General features: G+C 34.6%; 1 protein-coding gene across 1 annotated transcript in view; it reads right to left on the reverse strand.

The window, feature by feature from the left end:
• Positions 1-23: 23 nt before the first annotated feature.
• LOC118734448 (innexin shaking-B) overlaps positions 24-16,628 on the reverse strand; it is a 155,485-nt gene continuing 138,880 nt past the window's right edge. The window contains exons 5-7 of the mRNA XM_036464168.1: positions 5,911-6,065; positions 3,661-3,725; positions 24-223 (exon numbers count right to left, since the gene is read on the reverse strand). Coding sequence (XP_036320061.1) covers positions 24-223; positions 3,661-3,725; positions 5,911-6,065 — 420 coding nt within the window. The remainder of the gene's footprint in view (positions 224-3,660; positions 3,726-5,910; positions 6,066-16,628) is intronic.

The raw sequence follows: 16,628 nt of genomic DNA on the forward strand, positions 1-16,628 counted from the left end.
TACACAAACAAAAATCGAATTACTTATGCATTAAAATAATTTTTTCTTTGACATACCTCCCCACTAGAACCGTATTTAAAAAATGTACATTTGGTCATCCTGGGAAAAATGTAGATCATGGGATCCATCCGATCTTCTTGATCATCCTCCATATATTTTATAACTTTCCAGCCAAATTGCAAAAATTCGCCATCGAAAAATCGATTCATAAGAAACATTTGACCTGAAAAGAAAAATGCACGAATTAAATATTTATTATGTAAATAACAATTAGCTAAAATAAATGCACGGAGTTCCAGTAAAAGGAATGTTAGGTCCAAGACAGACATAATTTAGCTGATTTCGCTCTCTGGAAAAAACACCGACTTTTGTAAATTGTTAAGTGTAATAAATTGATGCAAACAAAAACATTTGTAGGTGTAAAATAAACTGTTTGCTAATTTCATGGCAATAAATTGTCTAATCGTTTTATTTGCCTTTATTAGCTGAAAAAATTGTTTAGTCAGCCTTTTTAGCAAATGCGAATTTAATTGAGTGTATATTGAAAATATAAAGATTAATTTACAAATTGTGTAAATATTTACTATGTTGTATCAACAAGTCTATAAATTTGTTAAAAAAAAAATCTTTGCGCTTGGCATTCTGATTTTACTTTGTAAAGTTTTAAGGTTGCATAAAATTCATTTAATTATGCTAATTAAATTTTGTCGAAAGAATGAAAAAGATTTCATCACCAAGTTGTAACAAGTAATGTGAAAGTATGTGCCGTTGACCGCGAAAAGTAAATTTGGCTACCGTTAATGTTACTCATACCACATGACGAACGGGCGTGTAGCGTAGCGTATGCAAATTGACACATCTTTCTGTGTATAAGGATGTATTCACGCGCACATAGAAAAATATTAGCAAAGAAATATTTCAAATTGAGGTCTTGAATAAAAAAAAATGTATAGTTTTTGAAAATTACAAAAAGTTCGCACAGCGTATTTTTGTAGAAGGGTTGGTTGGTAAATCCAGCGCTTGAAGAAGTATACTTCTGTGCGAAATAATGGCAGTTTATTAATTTTATTTAAAAATCTAGCTAATTATTTAACACAATTTTTGTGAAAATTTGTTGACTCTTTTGTCTCGGTTTTGACATTCTGCATGGTTTCTTTTCTGGAATAATAGATAAAAATGAATTTAGCTATATAAATATTTATATTAAAAAGCCTCGTTTATTAAGACTTATATAAGTAGGAAAAAAACAAATCGAAAGCAGCCATATCACAGTTTAATTAATCGAGAGAACAATCTTTGAGAAAATATTCCAGATCGAAGTAGGGCGGCAATCACACAATTCTAGAAAGCCGCTCACATCCACACCAAACGGTTGTCTTTACATAGATTGCTTATGATCCTTAGCCTATGATTTCCATCTCTATGGCGAAAAACCTTCCCTATTGTCACTTGCAATGAAATCAGGCTACACTTAAAGCTATATCTTCATATAAAATTGCATAAATCGGCTATGTTATGGGCATGTGTAGAGGAATGAAATACCCTAGGGAGGGATTTGTTAGTCTAATAAACTGGCTTTCCCGTATCTGGTTTACACCGGACCGAGCTTTTACATATGTATAATATGAAACTCATTCGAAAAATAGTAAATGTGGTCTCATATTCATCATAGTCTAATGAAAAAGGATACTGATGCTATTGGCATAGACTGGTTTTTTTTTTTATTTTACTTTTATTCAGAATTGCCGTCTGTAAACATATCCCTTCAGTCAGATTTCAATCCCTTTTGGTAGAGATTTCAAACGGTTTTTAGTTCATTTCTACTAAGCCATAACTACAGTTTATGCCTATTAGAAAAAGGGGAGTTTAAAACTCGAAGGGGGCAATTGCTCATAACAAGTGCAAGCCATCAAAATTATGTAACAGCATAAATTGCAAAGGTCTTTCGGTTACATCCATCTAAATTATTTAAAAAGATAATGTTATATAAGTCAAAACTAGGGTTGGAATAGCCGAATATTTGGTTAGAAAATACGAATAAACGGATATCACAATAAATGGATATTAACCGGGTGTCCATACAACAAAATTAATGGTTAATAACCGGATATTATATTATTTATTTTACAACTCAATAGATTCCGTACGGATATCCGATATTCGAATATATGGATAGACCTAGCCCCAGTCAAACACAATAGTAAATGCTTGTGCACCAGTTTAGCTAGAAATACATATATTTAATAGCACGTACATATGTATTTCATTTTTCTTACTTTCATGTAGCTATTTTCTACATAAAACTAAAGTTTATTTAAAATTCTTTCCGTCATTATTTGCTTGAGAGTAAACAAACTCAGAAACTTCTAGTGGACTAAATACTTTCTTTGGTATTTGCATTCATTTTTGATCGGAAATAATAATTACATATGTATATGCACTTGTAAGTGTGTACACTAGGATGGTCCAAAATAAGTAAAGTCGGAATTTTAATGCTCTCACCGCCTAGGATTGCTTTATATAGAAAAAATATACCTTTATTTTTTAATTTGAAATAAAAAAATATTTGGTGGTCGCTAAAAGCGCACAAAGTTTTCCATGTATTTTATATGGAAAAAAACAGCTTGTCGTAAAAATGCTATAGAATTCTTGAAAATAATTTTTTTTCGATGCAGGATATGCAGGATATCGAAAAAGCCGATAATGATGCCCAACTGGGAGGCAGTGATTTCCAGACATTGAACAAGCGGCCATAAATATTTTATGATTTGAAAAAAAAAATGGGTTTATTTTTTCGGTATAGAACAATTCTAGGGAGTGAGAACATACATATTCCGACTTTACTTTTTCACATGCAGTTTTGGACCACCCTAGTGTACATCCACACATTGTATAGTACATAAATATTTGCACTTGTCGAATTTTCATCCGCTATTACGCACGCTAATTAACAATTTTTACTAAATTGCTTATACAAAAATAATTCCCCTCGACTCTCCCTCAAATTCCACATCTGTTGGAATGGTCCCACATGTTTGCGATCGACGCATTCGAGATAATAATCGACAGTTGCTGGCTTATTTTGGAAACATAAATGATGTATTTATATTTTCTTTGTGTGGTTGGCAGTGGTCAGACTATGGCAAACATACACACTATGTACTACAATTTGTTTATTTTGATGAAATCTTGCGGGTTTATCAAAGCGAAAAAAGTACATACATATTTCTAAATTCCTATTTCAATAAAAATCCGCATTATCGCTACGAGAATGTTGAATGCATTTGTTGTAGGTACATATGTTAACAGACAGATATTGATTGATTTGGGTATGCGATAATTGACGGTAGGTAAATGGTAAATGGAAATTGGTGCCATCGAAATGCAATGCTGAAAGCTTTTACACAAATTCTGTGGTCATAGCGGGAAGTTTCATTTACAAACAAAAACTACTCAACCGATACACCAAAATTTTCTAATTGATAATTTGTTGAAAAGTGCGCTTAGATTATAAACTGTAAATATCCTTGAGTGGACCACATAGCAAGTTTGGTATTTCTCACTTCAACGAATATCAGGATTTTATGAAATTAGTACTTAATTAAGCAATTGGAAATCACAGTGAATATCATTATATTTTTAGAATTTCTATTTACTTACCTATCACATTTATGAGTGCCAATAATTCGCACACGTAGTATCTGTAAGCCCACCAGTTGTGATACCTAATTAAAAAAGTAAATAAAGTAAACATATAAGAGGCCAGGTTTTTTTTAACTACACACTTATGTCTATACATATGTCTATATAACAAATATTTATAATTATTAAAAAGTAACAGCCAAGTTTTTGTGTATGTATGAGAATACGCGCGCAATAAAGAATTGATTTTTCTATAGTGCTAATAAACTTTTTGTAAACTCATACGTGATGTGTTCTTTTTATTTTACATAAAAATATTTTCCCGCATAATACACATGAATATATTTGAGCAGTATTTAACCATTTCCAAAGCTTAACAAATAAAAATGCAAACAAACTTAAAATCTTGTTGAAAATAACTAAGGATAAACTAATAAAAAATTAGGTTCAGGCAATTAAAATATTGTTGGTAAATTAAGATAATCGCCCAGTTCAGAATAGCAACACATAACCAACTTTTTAATCTAGTTATGCCTAACTACAAGGAGCCAAGTCAACATAGTGTAATAAGCAGATACCTAGAATAATAACACTGTGAGACAAATGGTAGGGGTCAGTGATCGGGAAGGGTTCAAACTACCGGGGAAAGTTATATCGGTAAAAAAGAAGTTATACGTGTCCCGGCGTTTCGCTGGGTCACGTCTAGGAATCGAGATATATATATAACTATCATATAGGGTAAATTGTCACCTTTGGTGGTCTTTTTTTGACATAACTCGAGAACCACTAGTCCGATTTTGCTCAAACAAATATAAAAAAAATTAAAAATTACAATTCCTTTAATCTGTTCATATAACGTTTTTCTATATAATCAACAGTTTTAAAAAAATTTAATATTTTAGGCAAAAAATATTTTTTTTCTTCATACATTTATTTTTACCGGCAAAACTGTTGATTATATAGAAAAATGTTATATGAACAGATTAAAGGAATTGTAATTTTTGATTTTTTTAAATTTGTTTGAGCAAAATCAGACCAGTGGTTCTCGAGTTATGTCAAAAAAAGATCTCGATTCCTAGACGTGACCCAGCGAAACGCCGGGACTTGTTTTTGACCGATATAACATTTCCCTTTGGTTTCATCCCATCCCGATTTTGACTATCGCATAGTGTAATTATTTCATGGTGGAGTATTAAAATGTCATCAAAAATTTCGAAAGAATTATAAAAGTCTTTTGATAATAATTATGTGTGAGAAAATTTTTTTAAGTCATCGATGACTATTATTTTAAGACTTTTATAATAAAAGTATTCTCTTAACAATTATCAGCGAGATAAATATTTTTTAAGTCTTCAAAGACTTTTATTTTGAGACTTATATTAAAAAAGCCTTGTCATAATAATTATCATTGAGATAAATATACTCAAATCTTCAAAGAGTCTTATTTTGAGATTTATATTATAAAAGTCTATTGATAATAATTATGAGTGGGAACAATTTTTTTAAGTCTTAAAGGACGGGGCCAGTTCGGAAACAGTTTAGAACTTCTTGGGAGGCTAGTTGCATTAAACTACCCAAGCTTTTGTCGTAGATACGATTTTAAGGCGAGATTGATTTAATTTCGTTGTTGAAAAAATTCTCAACAGCTAACTACGCGAATGGTTCCAAGCTAAAATAAAGAGTAGGAAGCGGGATTCACTCTAGTGAACTCGCACTAAAATTCTGTTTTCTCTGACCGGACCACTATTGTGTTTTTCCAGGTAGATTTAAACGCCATAATGACTGCCGCTCGGTGGCTCACAGCTTCAGCCCTTACAGAATGACCTATCCCTATGTATTCTGACAGTACAGCTACTATTAAATCTAAAGGAACAACGGCCATAAAATTCGTATCGATTGTCGATAAATTCTCCTTGATCCAACTCCAAAGCCAACGACTTGGTAAGAAAAGGAACGAAAATATCCGTGGTACATTAAAGGCGTGGGCATACCTTTAACTTTCTCAAACACAAATTAAATACTGAACTCTTTGAGGACTTGGGCCAGGTGACCCACCTGTCCATCTACAAGACAAACTTGTCCAAAAATTGATGCAAAGCGATTTAAGAATCGCACTCGCCTGGAACGCTCCTCTTACAGATTAGCAGTTGGGTAACAAATAGCCTGATACTGCGTGGGGTATTTACGCGGACGGTTCTGGTAGGATATACTGGATCTCATGGCCTCATACATACACACATATGTACATATACAAATTTTCACACTTACCTTAGATTTTCCCATAAGTAATCTAATAGTAATTTCTTTTTTTGTTTTTTCTCGGCTTCGGAACAAATTCCTATATCTAAGTCCATGATAAGTGCATGAATTTTGCCACCTTCCCAAGATTTCCACAGCCATCTTGGAGTATAAAATAAAATCGCCTGCAAAATGAGAGAATGCAATAATTAAGTTATCTTAATGTAGAAAAATATGTATTGAAAAACGCATAGATAAAAGAGAGTGATAAATAAATAAATAGTTTATCTTAATAATTATTTACTTAAGTAACAATTATTTTAAATATTTTTAATTGGAGATTGGATGGTAAACTATACCATCCCCAATGAATGCTTTAAAATTTGTAAATTTATGATGTATATTTATATTGCACATACGTACGAGTATATTACTGAAAGTAATTGCGGCTTGGAGAAATTTCGATACATAAATCAAATGCAATTATGCAGGACGACAGACTATATGGCAGGCAATTTGGAGTTCAGCTGTAACGTGCAAGTGTTATTGCCATCCATAAGGGAATGGAGAAGAGACCCAGTAGCCGACAGAGAGGCGATCTTGCTTTACGCCGACAAATTCAATATGGATTGCGGTGTGGGAGTGGAAGTCTACTACGACGAACTCGGTGTTTCCCTGTCTCTGCGATTGGGAAATGATCTTCCAAGCCGAAGTTCTAGCGATGCTAGAAGCCTTTTAAATGCCTGGCGATAGAGTCGGATACAAGAATAGCGTTTTGGGGTTTCCAAATCCAAGCTAGTTAGGAAATGTAAAGTGATACTGAGCTCAGTGTCTCTGTCAACTACCGTCTCTCTAGTCTAGATTCCCCTGCATATGTATGTAGGAACATAGAAGGCAATGAGAAGGCGGACGAACTGGCGAAGGCAGGAACTGGTTTGGATGACTTCCAAACGGTGGCACTGGGTTACCCCCTTGAAGTAGTCCAAAGACAGATTACTTCGCATTTCCTTTAACTGGCTAGACGCAGATAGTCAGATATATATACTTCTAACTTAGCGAGAAATCTATGGTCTGGCTACAACAAGACGAAGACCTTAAGCCTGCTTATCAGATCAAGGCCAGAGGTCAAAAATAGGTCTATCCCATAATACACATGATTTTCCGCAACTGTCAACTAGACGATGACGAAAAAAGTGCCCAGCATTTCCCATATGAATGTTCCGCGCTTTCGAGAATGAGGCACAAAATATTAGGAAGACACATGTTGGAAAAACTAACCGACCTATCAGGTGCTACCATACCGATTTCGCTAATCGGTAGATTCATTAGAGAATCCAAATGGTTCGACCTAGCAACACAGAATGAGCATAGATAAAATATCCCCCGCGAGAAGTGCATCGAAACGGCGCAACAACGCGCTAATTGTGTCCTGGAAAGCGACTGGGAAACACCGTATCAAGCCAACTATCCGCATCTAGTCGGTAGACAAAGTATTAAACGACGTCCGTTTTTATTTTTAAAACATATTGACATTAACAAAATTAAAAATTAAATTCTATCTTGTAGCAGATATTAATTGCGATTTGACTATTATTCGTCCGGCAATTCGACTCTTGTCGAATGCATAATCTTCTTAGTGTTTTTCTGAAAGTAAATTTGCCTGTCAGCTCCAAATACCACGTGATTATTTCTTCTGTGTGGCTTATTAGCATCAACCACAAACATCATCACTTGCACGTCATTTGCGCATTTAATGTTTTCCACTTATTTTGACAACCTTCACTTGCATGCGTTTTAATTTAAAATTTCACAATTTCTTCGCAATGGAAGTCCTTCAACAAGAAATGCTACTTAAGCACTCACCATAAGTTAAATAAACATTACGCTAGCAAACAACATTGTTCCACTGTGCTGTGTTTGCTGCCTGCTGACGCATTTGTCCCTAATAAAATTACCTTTAAAATAGCAACAATTGATTGGCTCAACACGCAAACCATTAACGCACAAAATAAACAAACTAATGCCAAATGTGATTAAATGTCCGAATGTGAAAATTTATGTTGATGTCGGTGACATATTAATAATAACTTGTATCGTAAATTAGCCAACAATAACACCTAGAAAATAATACGTTGTAAATAACATAAGCCCCGTGCCATCAATTCAATTTTTTTGAATTTGAAATGTTGCGAGCGGTGGCAATTTTCCTATTTTGCCGACTGCTTATGGGGGCGCCATTGTTCTGTCTGTCATTACTGGCAAATAATCCTTTTCGTAGGTGTTTCTTCTACTCACACGCCTGTTGTTGAAGAAGGCGACAAAAGTGGCATTGCCGTACGCTGCAAGTCATAATCGATTTTTTTTTTTTTTATTTGGTAGACGTACAAGTATCTATGTATTTTTTTATTTACTTTACTTCAACCAACACAACGCACATGTCAGGTCTTGATGCCGCCAAATGTGAGCGATCAACGCTATTTTATGATGAATCTTAATATTTCGGACACACTCGCAGTAAAGTTAATTAAATCCATTGTATTTATTAAAGCAACACACCATATTGCTATAAAATTTTATTATTGAAAAAATGTAGCTGCTTTCTTAGGCTCTGATAAACATTTGTATGACTGTCGAAAAAGCAGATGACTTAGGACGCAGGAAAATCATACTCCTACTACAACGGACAAATGCATACAATCGAATGTACATACATGCATACACTGCTGTAAAAAAGTATAGGCACAGCAAATTTTTCACAATATATGCAATAATTTTTATTCTAATAATTTTTCGCAAATTTTTTACAGAAAATTTCTAAACTTTGTGCAAAACTCGCCAAAAGTAAATAAATTTGCCTGCAAAATTTCAGCTTTTTAATCAGATTTTTCGGAATTTTCTTGAGTATGCAGTTTTGAAACCCATTCAATTCTGGAGTTTTTTATTTATGGAAGAAACTGCGTAAAAAAATTGCCAAAAATCAACGCTAAGTCGTAGCTCCTTCAAATTTCCACTTGATTAGAATAAATTTATTGGGCGGCAAATCTGAATACTCAAAAAAATTCTCAAAAATTGGATTAAAAAGTTTTTGCATGAAAATTTTTTGAATTTTCGCGAGTTTTGCACAAAGTTTAGAAATTATGTTTTTATGTCTTTTTGTTGTAGAATGAACCATATGTTTATAAAAAATTTGCGTAAAAATAATAGAATAAAAGTTTTTGCATATACATATTGTAAAAAATTCGCAGTGCGAATACTTTTTTCCGACAGTGTATATATGAGACAAAACGTGTGTGCAAGAATTTTTCTGAGCTTATTAATTTTGGCATTGACTGATTTTGAGTAAAGTCGATGAAATTTCATATTTTTAGATTTATGTGTGCAATCAAAATTTTAATTAATAATGGAAGAGGTGAAAGTTCAGTTAATTTATAACGGCAATGTGCTTTCTACAAGAAAAAGCTTTTAGATGAGTGCTAAAATTCTGGTTTGTGTATGCAAATATAAATTTCTTATAAAATGAAAATATTTTGCTCTTCATTTTTCCCAGACATATAGGTAATGCTTGCTTAACTCAGTCGTTACAAAAATTGTAAATAGCTTTTCCCAAATTTATTTTCTAATACCTAATCAATTTCCCAGCACCATGCCATGTAATGAATTACCTTAGGGGTTGTCATGTTCTATGATTCTGGACGAAGCGATAACCGCTCTCTGGAGTGGACCATATAATCTCAATTGGGATCTACGTTTTTCAAGAGCGTCAGCCTTTTCATTGCCATAAAAACTCTCATAAACACCAAAACTGCACGCCGTTGTGCGTGATTAGCTGGTTCAATAGAGTTTGGCAGTTGTCAATAAGCCTAGATGTAGTTTTGACTGTGTGCAGGTCTTTTAATTCTGTATGACACCGGGCCCAGCATTTGTATCCTCTAGCATGCAGCCAAGAGTATTTATGGCAGAATCTGAAAGTGTTCCTTTCAGGAATTATTTTCTTGTAGGGATTTTTGAAGGATAATTTTGTAGCATTTTGTCTATGAGTTTGAGCCAGGGTAGGCAGAAGAAGGTAGGCGTGAGAAAACTCCTCCTCAATGCGCTGGAGGCAACGAGGTTCTGGGATTTTCTATGCACGGCAAATTAGTGTGTGCTGTTGGTTTGTACACGGTGAGGCGTGTAACTGTCTGTTGATGCACTCGCTTGTGGACGACTGTGGTGGACCGAGGTGTATATACCACAAAGGCCATTTTTTGCATAAACGCACAGTAGAAATCTTATGCCAACGACATCGATGTTGGCGAGCTAGTAAAAAAAAAAACGGATACCTTTTCTAAACCCACATCACTTGTGCTATGTGGTATGATCCCTTGCAATGAATCTGAATCTGAATAACTTAAAAATGGTTCCCTGGCTTTGCTCACATATTTTTTATGGCTCTTGGGCATTACCATCTTCAAGGAAAATTGCAAATTCATAATCATGTAATGGCAAAAGTCATCTTAAAACTTGGAAACCTCAACTAAAAAAACTCTTTAGACTTACTAATGAAATACGACGACTGGAAACCACCGAAGCTTAATTTCATTGCTTCAACCATATTCAAATCACAATTTGCAAAGTGAGTGCCTCTTTCAAGTAATAGAAAGAATGGTTTTCACGTTTTGTACTAATTTAAAAAATACATAAATAAATTTAAAAAATATAGCAGTATGATGGGTCCTAGGAAAGTACGGGAGTGTGGGTGACAAAAAACTTGGAAAAAGTTCCCATTGCAGTACTTTCGGAAGCACTGAAAATCTCTACTTAAACTGGAAATGATGGGCAACACATGCAGCTAAGCTAAGTCCTTTGGTAAAATTTATTTGTTTTGATTTATTCAAATATTATAATATTAAGATTAGAATTTAAAATATTAACAATTAACTATTAAAAAGAAATAACTGTCACCCTAATGTGCACACACGTACAACGTTCACTGCCGTCTGCCGCGGAAGTTTGCATCAAATTTTTGACATATGTTGGCATAATTTGGTTGGCAGTACTCCAATATATCATATGGATCAATTCAAGCAAATAGTTATAAAAACGAACTGGATCCTAAAAAGCAAACTTTTTCATAAACTCCTTGCGATGGGATGTAAGCGCGTAAAAATAAGTAAATAAATACTGCGAAAATTAGCGAATCCAGAGAAATACATCTTGAAGCACTAACTAACCTGCAGTGACAAATTATCAACTGTTAAAAATAATCAACTTATAGTTAGCTTTTTGGTGGGATTTTAAATAAATACCACATTTTTAATTAGCTATGACAAAACCAACTTAAAGTGAGTTGCAAAGTCGTGCAGAAGTCATGCAGACGCAATTGGAAGTTCGTTTTCTTTAAAATTTTCTATTTAAAAATCCTCATACAAAAACTACTTTGACAAAATTTTTTTCTGTACTTCACAAATTCTTTTTCGAATTTAGGACGAAAAAAATGAAGTTCGAAATTTCATATTATCATTTTGATGTTATGTCTGACGGAATTCCAATATAGGACAGCAGAACATGTAAGCAAATATGCAATGTTGAATTTAAATTAATTAAACAAAAATGCAAAAAAATAAAAATAAATAAGAAATTAAACAAATTTTGCGGCCATCGCCCCACAAAAGTAGTTAGCTTTTTTCGAACAAAATATACAGTTAATAGTTAGCACTAGTATTCGCGTAAACAGACTTAAGTTAGGTGTAAGCTAACGTCGCTCCCTGCAGGGTAATGATTTTATTCTTTTGAATATACATATGTGTATGTACCTACATAAATACAGCACAGTAAGTGTGTATAAACTTGATTTACTCTCCAATGAAATTCTCCTACATTAATGTTCAGCAAGCAAATACTATTTAAGTGCGATCGGCATTTGGTATTTTCTTTTTCTCATATTTTAATTTTTGTTGCTACATTTAAGTTTCGGTACATGTTTGTTGCTATATGCATTCAACTTGAAAATTGATTTTGAAAATATGCCAAGTTTGTATTGCAGCAGAGCGGTTTTTGTAATTGTTTTCAACAATTATGAAGAAAAAAATACACAAACCAGAAGCGCACACACACGCAGGCATATGCATCCAAACGGTAATAAACCAAAGCCAACGATCAACATACAAAGCGTTGGCAAAATTTTACGCTTAATTTCAGTGCAAACGTCATTGATGCATAGCTGCACTTTGAACACATAGGCGAAATGAGTGTGCCGGTCATGAAAATGCCATGGCTGATAGCCGAGCGAATGTACATATGTAAAAGTGTATGCAAATATACACAGCGGGAAAATGTAAGGTATGGTAATCGAAAAAATAATCAGTAAAACACATTCGAATATGCATTTTTTTTGGCGCGGCGAAGTGCGAAAAAAAGTAGGGCACTCCATTTTGCTTTACCTAGTAATCGAGGACTGTATACGATTTAATATAAGCGGCTTGGGACTTTTTGTATACGGTAAAATGTTGGTTGCATATCCAACAGTAATATAATCTAGAACTCATAAGAAATACATTACACTATTTATCATGCATGTAATGCCTTACTGCTTTTCTCACTGGGTAAGTACGAGTATGTATACATTTTAATTTGCATTGCGCTTGTATCAGTAAAATGCATGTCAGCTTGTATCGATCACAGATGTTGCTCATATCTAGAGAGGTGAATGAAGAATTATACTAATACAAATGTCTATACTTTAAAGGATCGATCATTGACCTGTAAGCTGCTTTTTTCTATGAATAAAAACTTTTTTGACCTAGATATATTTAGTTAGTGCAATAATAATAATAAGTATGTGTGTATCGTTACCTCTGAACCTAAGAGATCGGCGACTAAACAGCAACGAATTTGCTTATCGACTGGAGAAAATCCACTGACACAGCCAGTCTGAATTTGTGATTAAGGTTGGGGGCATTCTGCCAAAGTGACTAACTTTCGGTTTAACACCGGCCAATAGCCACCTAGCATACAGAAAGAAAGCTTTACTAGAAACCGGCATGATTTTTAAATTTACACCAATGTGCCAGATCTTCAGCAGAGGTTAATGCATAATGCCCTAAAGGAGGCACAACAACCATGAAATCCATTTGCATTATGTTGAATCAAGCCAACTTACTTACTAGCACTAAAATTCCAATAATTATATTAAAGTTGGTATGTGATTGTCTCAATACCCTAAAAGCTCTTGGAACCAAGAGTATGGTGCTATTAGGCTGGGTACCAGGGTGTGAGGGATATGATGGCAGCGAACATGTGGGACGCCCAGTAAAACACAAAGTTTTGTGCGAAAGTATTCAATGGTTCTGTAGATTAAAAATTACTGGGCGAACAAAAAGTTTAATAGACAACAGAATGCGTGTACAGACAGGACCCACGCTAAGAGAGGTTTCAAAAAACACCGTAAATTAGATAGAGAGAGAGATCTGTGAACTCTCATCGGGTATTTCTTGCAGCATTGTTCTCAGATCATCTGTTGCTTCTGTGTGCTGGAAAAATAACATCATACCAAATCGTCTGTAAATTTATTTTTCTAGGCTAGACCATGTAAATGTTTTTTAAGGCAGAAATAATACATAGATTCCTATGTGGTGTCAGGTGCATACATACGTAAGTGATATGTAACTCCATTTCAGACCAGAGACCATTCCTGTTATAACATACTACAACAATCTACAACCTGTTTCTGAACACCAGTTGCACACTCCACGAATTTCTTTAAAATTGCCAATGCACTTTTCTAAATAGTAAAATATAGTTATAGTAATACGATCCAGCCGTGGAGAGACCTCAGACTCGGACACGCAAAAGAACTCTAAACTCCACCGGATAATCTACGACAGTTAGATTATACCACTCCTCTACTCTGTTTATACAACAAATGTCCCACAAGAATCCCAGAGAGGAACGAATGGGAAGGGGCCACAAACTCAACCAGGCCAAACCTCAGTTTTCGCTTACCGGACTCAACCTGCTGGCATCAAAATGAGCCTTGACTGTTTTATGGGCCCCTGGCCATAGGGACATTACTGGCAACTGCTTAGCCGACGAGCTGGCAAAGAGGGGGACGGAAATATCTGAAGTAAATTCTGCTCAGTATGCGCGCATACCTCTAACCTCCTACAAACAGAGACTAAAGGCTGAACTCATCGAGGGGGTAAATACCAGGTGGTCTGTGGAAACTACCTGCCATACTACCAGGAAAATTTGGTCGAAGATTAATGTAAGGCGATCCATAGCTCTTACACGGATGAGCGGCCCAGCCGCTCTTAGATTAGTAGTCGGTGTAATCACCGGACACTGCCTGATGGGCACACACGGAAAAAAGTTAGGATACTCCACCAACGGCTTTTGTCGCAGATTCAGAGAAGAAGGAGAAGTGGAGACCTGCGAACACTATCTCTGCTATTGTGCCGGCCTTCCCAATACGCGCAACCAATTCTTCAACAAGTACTTTCTAGATTGTTTAGCCGACTCGAACTCCGCGAACGTCCTCGACTTTTTGTTCTATATTAAACGCACTCGGTGGTTCAGTTACTAACAGCGCTCTTACACGATATGTATTTGCATATGTAAACGCTACTTTTTTGCATCCACTGGTATGTATTATATATGAGAACGCATCAGAAAAGTAGCATTTACATATGTATGCAAATGAATATCGTGTAAGAGCGCTATAAGGGAGCGAAAGAAACAAATGGCTTCGGCCAGTGGTATCACAGCGGGCTTTTCCAGCCTACGTGTGCTCCGTGCTCTGCGCGGGCAGCCACTTTAACCTAACCTAAAATATGAATATCATTTTGATTTATACGTCACACTGCTGATATTTACTACGTACAGACTGTTTAAAGAGCGCCAAGATGGCATTTCCCAAAGCTTTGAATATATATGTACCTACCGAAAATAAAAGCACACTAATCAAAGAAGGGAAAAATTATTTTATTCTTAATTCCTCTACTCACCGTAGATATTCCTTGCTAAAAATGATAATAAAATAACTAGCATGAAAACCGTTTATAATTAACTTGGATATTTTAATATATATAATACTATTTTCATATATATATATACGGATATATATTTTAAAATTATAATCATCTTGATGATCAACACATACAAAACGCTTAACGTACACGGACTTTTTTGCGATTAGGTCAAAATTTGCTATTTTGGCCTATGTAGTTTACTAAAATAAAAAAGTCTCCAATACTGAGTGAATTTCGTCATCATATACATAGATATATCACAATTTGACAAACGTTTCATCAGTATTTTTTGTCAAGTACACCTCCCACGCAACGATGTCAAAACTAAAGTACTTATGCCTAAAATAAGCAACAAAAAATAAATAACATCATATAAATAGTTCATAGCCATTCTAATTTTTGGCACTTAACAAATCGGAAAAACTATTACGTATGACATGTTCCATCAAATGGCCCACAGATTATCTGCTAACATCCAAAAGAACGAGTGGCTTACCCGTAGACGACCGTGAATACTTTGTATAAGCATGTGTGTATAAGACTATTTAGCCAGAAATCTGTCATTAGTGGACAACTTAGCTGCCACAGCTACTAAATCAATACTTATAGCGTTTTCTTTTCTACTGGAAAATTTTGCCTTCTCAGTGCCCTCTACGCACAAATACTAAGGAGAGGGCAATGAAAATGCACTATTTTTTTTAGAAAGAAAATGCCACTCGACTTTGGCGAAATTGCATAGAACTAAAGGCTAGGAAGATATCAGTTTGAGAAAATACTTTTGTGTGCATAAAAGAATACATTAATCATTTAAATACCGCCCAATAAATGTATAATTGTATACACACGTAGCATAAATATATACGTGTGTGTATGTATGTACATGTGATACGTCATAAATAACACTATACATACATATGTATGTATATATTTAATGCAACAAGCTGACGCCCCGAACATTAACACTAAGCGGTTGAAGATTGCGTGCATTTACATTCGTTGCTTTTGGAGGGGCAAATTCGCTTTTAATCAGAAAATGTATAGTTTTGAAGATTGCACAACAATTGTTTAAACAGACTTGTAAAGAAACAAATAAATAAACATTCGCACTTATTTATGTATTTTTTTTCTTCTTTTCCGATCTCCAGCGCTTAAACATACATACAAATGTATGTATTTATGCGTGTATGTACATTAGGATGGGACAATTTGTATGGACGATTTTTTCTACTATGCCTTTATATTACTTTGCTGTAGTGTCGTAAAGAAATGCTTAAATTTTGTATAAAAAGGAATTTCTCTTAAAACTTCCATCAGAGGGCGCAACATTGAAAACTTTCACATTTTCTTCGAAACCTATTTTCGCAATTTGGCAAACTCCAAATTGATTTTAGACCCAGTTTCTTCGACAAATTTTCTTAGAATTACACGTAGAATCCTTCTATGCTATACGCGCATATTTAGTAAAAAAAAATTGGTCCGCCCTTATGTAGGTACATATATGAATATTTATGTATGTATATATTTGCTCGTTAACACACCTATGCATGTATGTATTCATGTATGTTTGTAGCTCCGTAAAGTCTGCATTTTTAGCTATGTATTTAAGTCAGATTTTCCATGTTTTTTATATGAGTTTCTTGAGGGCGCCGCATTCGTTTGGTGTCACAGCACCATAATAGATGTCGCCGTCGTGGCATATTCAGTGCCTATAAATAAATTTATTATAGTATTTCCCCCTCTGTA

Source organism: Rhagoletis pomonella, unplaced genomic scaffold, assembly GCF_013731165.1.
Source record: "Rhagoletis pomonella isolate Grant_MI unplaced genomic scaffold, Rhpom_1.0 Rhpom_scaffold_00002, whole genome shotgun sequence".
Lineage (NCBI taxonomy): Eukaryota > Metazoa > Arthropoda > Insecta > Diptera > Tephritidae > Rhagoletis > Rhagoletis pomonella.